General features: G+C 44.2%; 1 protein-coding gene across 2 annotated transcripts in view; it reads left to right on the top strand.

Moving 5' to 3' along the window:
• The first annotated feature begins 681 nt into the window (after positions 1-681).
• vat1l (vesicle amine transport 1-like) overlaps positions 682-7,710 on the top strand; it is a 199,836-nt gene continuing 192,807 nt past the window's right edge. Inside the window, exon 1 of one of the 2 annotated variants that reach the window (XM_078544638.1) lies at positions 682-1,053. In XM_078544638.1, the coding sequence (XP_078400764.1) occupies positions 845-1,053 (209 nt within the window). In that variant the 5' untranslated portion in view covers positions 682-844. Of the gene's footprint in view, positions 1,054-2,352; positions 2,441-7,710 lie in introns of those variants that run through there. The other variant, XM_078544637.1, reaches the window with a different exon arrangement.

Genomic DNA, 7,710 nt, shown 5'->3' with positions numbered 1-7,710 from the left:
TTGGTGTGATGTAGGATAGGTGGCAGCCAATCTGTGCACAGCAAGGTCCCACGAACAGCAAATACATCAACGACCACATAATCCTTTTAGAGTTGTGAAGGATAAATATTGGCCGGAACACGGGGGATAACTCCCCTACGCGTTTTTAAAGTAATGCCACTGGAGCTTTTACATCCATCAAGAGAGCGGACTGAGTCTCGGTTTAATGCTTCATCCAAAAACCAGCACCACCAACAGTGCAGCACTCTCTCTGTTACTGCATTGGGAGTGTCAGCCTAGGGTGTGGTCTTGAAATCTCTGGAATTAGGTTATAGGTTAAGGCACAGACCCGCAGCAAGAGGTGTGTTTGATATCTTCCAGATCCTGCACTACAAAAAAAATAAAATAAATTAAATTAAATGAAAATTATGTAATTTATGACAATAGAAACTGCACACCTTTGTAATTCAGAAGGGTGATTGCTCCCAGATGAGTCACATCAGTTTCCTATGTTCGTCACTTACATAATTTTCAGTTGAATTTTTCTCACGTGGTGCAGCACCTGGAAGGTATTGAACACACCTCCCTGCTGCGGATCTGTGCCCTCATCGCCAATAAGTTTGCAACAGAAATAAACGCATCCCCCCACCGCGTATTATACTTGCTGCAATACGACCAGTCTGGCTGTCTGCGCCAGCGCCGTCGCTTCGGTTCATTTGCAGCTCAAGTCAGCAGTGGACTCGCACTGTCTGCTGGAGAGACAAGTCAAACATTTCAACTGAGCATCCCCACCCTACCCTACCCTACCCCAGCACATCACCTCGCATCACTCCTTCTTGTGCAGGCAATCTCCAGCACTCTCCCCATGGCTAACGACGGGGTGGATAAGAGCGAGGAGACGGAGCACATGATCGAGAAGGATGCGGCCAGGGAGCGCGGCAATGCGCTGGGGGACACCAAGGAGATCCGAGCCGTTATCCTCTCCGGATTTGGGGGTTTAAACAAACTGAGGGTGGCGAAGAAAGCGATGCCCGAACCCCTGGAGGGAGAGGTGAAAATCCGAGTCAAGGCCTGGTTAAGTAGCAGCTTTCACACTAATCTGCAGTAACTGCATTTCATCTTGTAGACAGCAAGCATCCTATACTTTGCCATCTATATTCTGTGTGTTTACTGATAGACAACATCCTATACAATGGCCATCTATACACTGTGTGCGCTTGTAGGCAGCCAGTATCTTATGCATTCAACGTCTAGACAGCAAGCATCCTATACATTCAGCATCCATCTATACTGTTTGTGTGCCTGTAGGCAGCTGCTATCCTATACACTTACCATCTATGTACTGCCTGTGTGCTTAGAAGCAGCTGACATCCTAAACATTTACCATCTATATAATGTATGTATTTGTAGACAGACAGTATCATATACATTTAACATCTATATATTGTCTGTATGCATATAGCCAGTATCCTGTTCGTTGACCATCGACATACTGTGTGCATGCTTATAGACAGCCAGTCTATATATTAGTATCTACACACGGTGTCAGTGCTTGTAAAAAGCCAGCATCCCTTCCATTTACCATCCAAATACTGTATATGTGCTTATAGAAGGGCAGCCAGCATCCTATACGTTTGCCATCTATATACTATGTACGTTTATTGACTTCCAGCATCATCCACCTGATGTACAATATAGCAATGCACTGTACAAACCGACTTTCCTAAGTGTATTAATGAAATGTGTATTATGTACATCATAAATATGTAGATTGTTGTACATAGAATTAAACGTCAACATATAAATGATCATAAACATTTTTGCAGAGTAGGTATACTTTCGGAAGGATATCATATTCTGCAGAAGACATTTTATTTACCGTGCCCCCTTCTTAATATGTAAAACCCTTGAGTTTCTAATTATTCTCGTTTGCCGCTGTCTTTTTTTTTTCTAATTAGTTGAAGTGTTTCTCTCTCATTCTGTGTGTTTTTTGTGTGTGTGTGAGATACGCTTTGGTAACTAATGGAGTTATCAATTCCGATCCAGATCGATCCGCTGCTCCCGGAGCCTCAGTGTTCTCCAGACTCCTGGATCATTCACTTGGCACAATGAAGCCATTCAGCTCTGTTCGGGAGGGAAATATTTAGACGCGGGCGGTGGGTTACAGGAGAAAGAGGAAAGTCGGTCGGGGGTTTGTATTCGGTGACTTTGCGGTGCCAGGGTTGTGTGAACAATATTCGATTCGGATGTATAGGGTTTGCTTTTTTTTTCCTCCACCCACCCAACGTTGCAAGTTAACTTGGTCCAAATCCGCCTGTACTGGTTCCTTTTTTCTTGGAGCATTAAGGTGACCTGTTGCAAGAAACAGTGGCGAACCAGGGGTAGGGGAGGAGTTAACAACCGCATCAATGTATGCTGTTGGGAGAAATGCAAAGTGCCTCCCGGACAGCTGCAGTGGCAGGTGAGTAACTTGGAGGGGGGGAAGTCTGGAGCTTTATCCTAAGGCGTGGCATGGAGGGTGGAAAGGGGAGATGGATGGATGGGGCGTGTGTATTCGATCGCAAGATGCAGGATCTTTTGATCAGGTGTGAGTCAATTCCCTGTTTGGTGCATGGAGCAAAATACGCCCCAGACAGGGCTTTCCTAGCCAGCCACTCTGATGCCACTGAAAATGCAGCTTAAGCTGCTAGTAATCAATTAAGGAGCTAAATCAATAGGCCAGACGTGACTTTTGGACAACAGCAAATTAATAAGTTGCTGGGGACCTGACATAAAACAGAAATTTCAGGCAACATTCATGCGGAGAGACAAAATACTGCAGACCAAAAACTTGGGATTTAACGCCCCCACCGCGGTGTGTCTCTCCCCCACCCCCCCCCCCCCTCCCTCCCTCCCTCAGCGGACGTGACGAGCCACTTAAATCTCCATTCGGTTCAGCAGGACCGAAATATCCCACTGAGCGGGAGGGGGCCATAAGATCCTGGCCCTAGGGTCAGAGGTAGGTTTTAAGGAGGACCTTAAAAAAAGACCGGAGGTGGGGGGGGGGGGGGGGGGTGTGGTTTAATTGGTTGGGGCGAGGGGGTCCCAGGTGTAGAGAGGTGGATATGTTTAGGGAGGGAGTCCAGAGCTTAGGGCCTTGGCTGCTTAAGGCACAGCCGCCAATGGAGTGATTAAAACCGGGGATGTGCAAGGGGCTAGAATTGGAAGAATGGAGAGTTTTCAGAGGCTTGTGAGGCTGGAGGAGATTACAGAAATCGGGAGGGGCGAGGCCACAGGGGGATTTGAAAACAAGGATTGAGAATTTTAAAAGCAAGGCCCTGTTTTGACCAGGAGCCCAGCAAGCACTGGGGTGAGAGGGGAACAGGACTTGCTGTGAGTTAAGGCATGGGCAGCAGACTTTTGGATGATTTCAAGTTTACAGAGGGTAGAATGTGGGCAAGCAGCCAGGAGTGCAATGAAAGAAGTCTAGAAGTAACAAAGGCATGAATGAGGATTACAGCAGCAGATGGATGGAGGCAGGGCAGAGCCATATTTTAACCATCCTCTGTTTAAAGGAGCATATTCCAACATCCCCTTTATTTCCCCTCTTGATTATGTACCTTCCCTGAACCATTATCCTGACCAGGAGAATTAATCTGTTACAATCTCCCCTTAGGTAGCTTCCATATTTTTGAAGATCTCTATCAGGTTATCCTGTAACCCTTTCAACTCCAATGAAAACAATTTTCACCTCTCTTTATAGCTGGATTCTGATAACACATCCTATTGAACCAACCTTGTGCCTTTTGCATTGTTATTTTAAATTGTTCCTGTAATGGATTAGCCTGAGGGCAAAAGGTAGGGGACAGCATTGCTGAAGTTTAGGGGATTAGGCAGTTGCATGCTCTAAGCACTGTATTTTGTCTTTAAAGGAGTAATATTAGTATATTTTGAACATTGCATTCAGTCTGACAAAAGGCAGTTTAAGAATAACAAATGGACTCTATTCTGTAGGTTTCTGCATTGAAATAAAGTTTTGCCTGTTGTGACAGGTGTAGCAAAGAGTTTGTTCTACTTGTGACTGTATGACATACAGTCAGAGCTGGCTGCAATAGAGAAGGGAGCTACAGCATCTCAGGAAGGAATATAGATACAGGAGGTGGCCATTCAGCCCCTCGAACCTGTCCTACCATTCAATTAGATCAAGACTGCTCTGTATTTCATTTCCCATTCCCCGCTTTGCTATATCCTTTGGTTACATTAGCAAACAAAAGTCTACCTCTTTCAGTCTTGAAAGCTTCATCATCCACAGTCTTTTTATAAGAGAGAGTTCCAGATTTCTACTGCCCATTTTGTGAAGAAATGCTTCCTGGTTTTACTCCCAAACCGCCTAGCTTTAATTTTAAGATATTACCCACTGTAATCTGAGATTCTCTCCCTGAACCCCAATGCCCTTTTATAGGAGCATTAGGATCAGGATTAGGCCTTTTCCCCTCAAGCTTATTCCACCATTCAGTTAGGATAGCTGTGCGCCTGAACCTTACTTGATTCCAGATCCCTTAATACCCTTACCGAGTTAAAATATTGGTTTTAACATTTTCAATTGAGCCCCAGGCTCAGCAGCTTCTTTGGGGGACTGAATTCAAGGTTTCCATTTCTCTTTGTGCCCATCTTTAAACTGGATAGCTACACAATGACAGCAACAACACCTTGCATTTACATAGCAGCTTGAACACAGTAAAATTCCCCAGGCTGCTTCAGAGGAGCCTTATCAAACAAAATTTGACACTGAGCCATGTAAGGAGATATTAAGGTAGATGATCAAAAGCCTGGTCAAACAGATAGGTTTTAAAGAGTGCCTTGAAGGAGAAAAGAGAGGTGGAAAAGTTTAAGGAAGGAATTCCAGAGCTTATGGCATCAGGAGTTGAAGACAATGACAAACACAGTAGGGCACTGTCTAAAATAAAGGGAAGCGACAGAATGTTGACGTTCTAACATCACAAAGCAGTGGAGTTCTGATGCCATGTAATGGTATAACAGGAGGCTCCATACATGCCTACCTGTTCTGGTACTAAGCTAGGCCAAGCAGAGATCTGGCATTTGCCTCGTAGGGAGCAAGAGCGAACAAGAGGGAAATAAAAGCAAAATACTGCGGTTGCTGGAAATCCGAAATAAAAACAGAAATTGCTGGAAAAACCTCAGCAGGTCTGGCAGCATCTGTGGAGAGAAAAAAAAAGAGTTAACGTTTCGAGTCGAATATGACTTCTTCAGGAGAAGCTTAGGGCCGGGGGGTTGGATACAAAGATCAGCACTGAGGGAGAGCTGCTCTGTCAGAGGTGCCGACTTTCAGATGGAATGTTAAACGAGGCTTTCTATCCTCTCCGGTGGGCGTACAAGATCACGTGGCAGTATTTCGAAGAAGGGCAGCTGTCCGCCTGGTGTCTCGGCCCTCAATCAATATAATTAAAAACACACTATCTGGCCATTATCTGTTTGTGGGAGCTCGCTGTGCAATTGGCTGCTGCATTTCCTGCATTACAACAGTGACTCCACTCCAAAATACCTCATTGGCTGCAAAATGCTTTGGGACATCTGGTGGATGTGAAAGGCTCTATATAAATCCAGGCCTTTCTTTCTTACCCAACAAAAATCTTAGTTTTAACACTTTAAATTGACTCAGCATCCACTACTTTTTGGACCAGGGAATTCAGACTTGTACTATCCTTTTATCACTTTCATCAGAACCATTTTTTCTCCCGTTTCATCATCTACAAACAGATCTTTGCCACAAACTGACACCCTCTTAGACCCAGTGCTGCTGACAGCATCAGTGACGCTCTCTCTTCAGGCTCTGTCCCTGACACCATATGTTCATCACATCTCTCTTCGTTCTCACAGCCCAATTCTGATACTCTCCTCCTCTCTGACTGAAGGTCTGTCTTGAGCCTCGTTGGACCTATTGGTATCCTTGAAGGTCAATGAACGTGTTGGTGTCATCCACCTTGAGCTCGCCCCTTCTCCTCTTCTAACCTGCTTTTCAACCTCACCCTCCTCTAGCACATCTTTGGTGGGGAAAACCTCCAACCATTTAGGCCCAAAACATCTAGAACAACCTCCCCTTGTCATCTTACCCCGCCCCCAGCTTCAAAAGCCACTTTAAAAAAACCTAGCGTTTAAACTTTGCCTTCAGTCACCTCCCCCTAACCCTTCTCCTACCGCAGGTTGCTGTCTGTGTTTTTTATGTTTCCCCCTTGGTGAACTACTTAGAGGCATTTTGTTACGTTAAAGACCATATAAAGTTCCGAGTTGTTCTCTTTATAGATGCTGTCAGGACTGTGTTCTGCTGAGTTCTGATTTTAACAAGAGGCTTTTACATTGAAGATGGTGACCTTTCTTTGTAACAGCTGCTATGGGGCCTGCTGTGTATTTCTAGCATTCTACAATTCAATTCATACATTAATAAGTAGTTTGGCTCCAGATGTTAGCATTTTAATGATTTCTGCTCTGCCACCCAGATCCAAGCGCCGTTAATTCAATGAAAAATGCATGTGTTGAGAATCGAGTGGCAATATCCGTCTGTGGTTCCATTCCACCATGTTAAAAATTAGATTCCTTTCACTCTTAACCTTAGGACATCTTATTTGTTATAGTAGATAAACACCATCCCCTGACACAATAAGTAATGGAAACATGTTTTACAGGATCTGCAACTGGCTGAGCGTTAAAACAAGATGCCTATCCATGGCAGTTTTTCTAATTGCAGCTTAGAAACAAAAAAGGCTAGCTTTTAATTTTTCAATTAAAGGGTGAGCAATACGAAAATGCACCCGAATGGAGGCCTGTTTCACCATTCATTGAGACCATGGTTGATCTGCGACCTAACTCTATTTCCTTGAATAGAAATTTATCGATTTCAGATTTCAAAATAACACTTGTCTGTAAATGACAACTGATGCTGGGCCAAGCGTTCTAAACTTCTGCCACCCCTTGTGTGTAGGAGTGTTTCCTAACTTTAGTCCTGACTCTAGGCTATGCCCCCCTAGTCCTGCACTCTCCATCCAGCAGAAATAGTTTTTAGTTAATATCTTCAAAACCTTGATCAAATCATCCCTTAACCTGCCACATTCCAGAGAATATAAACCTAAATTATGTGATCTCTCTTCATAATTTAAGCCTTGGAGTCTGCATAAATCTACACTGCACTCCCTCCAAGGCCATTATATCCTTCCTAAGGTGTGATGCCCAGAACTGCTCATTGTACTCCCGGTGTTGTCTAGGGGGATTTGGCGGTGTAATGGTAATGTCACTGAACTAGTTGTTCAGTGCCAAGAGCCTAGTGCTCTGCAGACATGGGTTCAAATTCCACCATAGCAGCTGGGGGAGTTTAAATTCAATTAATAAATCTGGAATTGAAAGCTAGTCTCAGTAATGACCGTGACAACTGTCATTGATTGTTGTAAAAAAAAAGCCCATTTGGTTCATTAATGTCCTTTAGGGAGGAAATCTGCCATCCTTACCTGGCCTGGCCTACATGTGAATCCAAATTCACAGCAACTGGCCTCTGAAATGGCCCAGTAATTAAGAATGAGCAACAAGTGTTAGCTCTGCTAGTGATGCCCACATCCCATGAAAGAATAAATAAAAGAAAAGCCTTGAATAGCTGTCTGTAACTTCTACCATCTTGTATTCTAATCCTCGAGATTAGACCTAGTTCCTCTGCTGTCTCTAATGAGAGCGACAGCTTCTCATTAG

Source organism: Cetorhinus maximus, chromosome 6, assembly GCF_964194155.1.
Source record: "Cetorhinus maximus chromosome 6, sCetMax3.hap1.1, whole genome shotgun sequence".
Lineage (NCBI taxonomy): Eukaryota > Metazoa > Chordata > Chondrichthyes > Lamniformes > Cetorhinidae > Cetorhinus > Cetorhinus maximus.
This window is presented reverse-complemented; position numbering and strand designations above follow the sequence as displayed.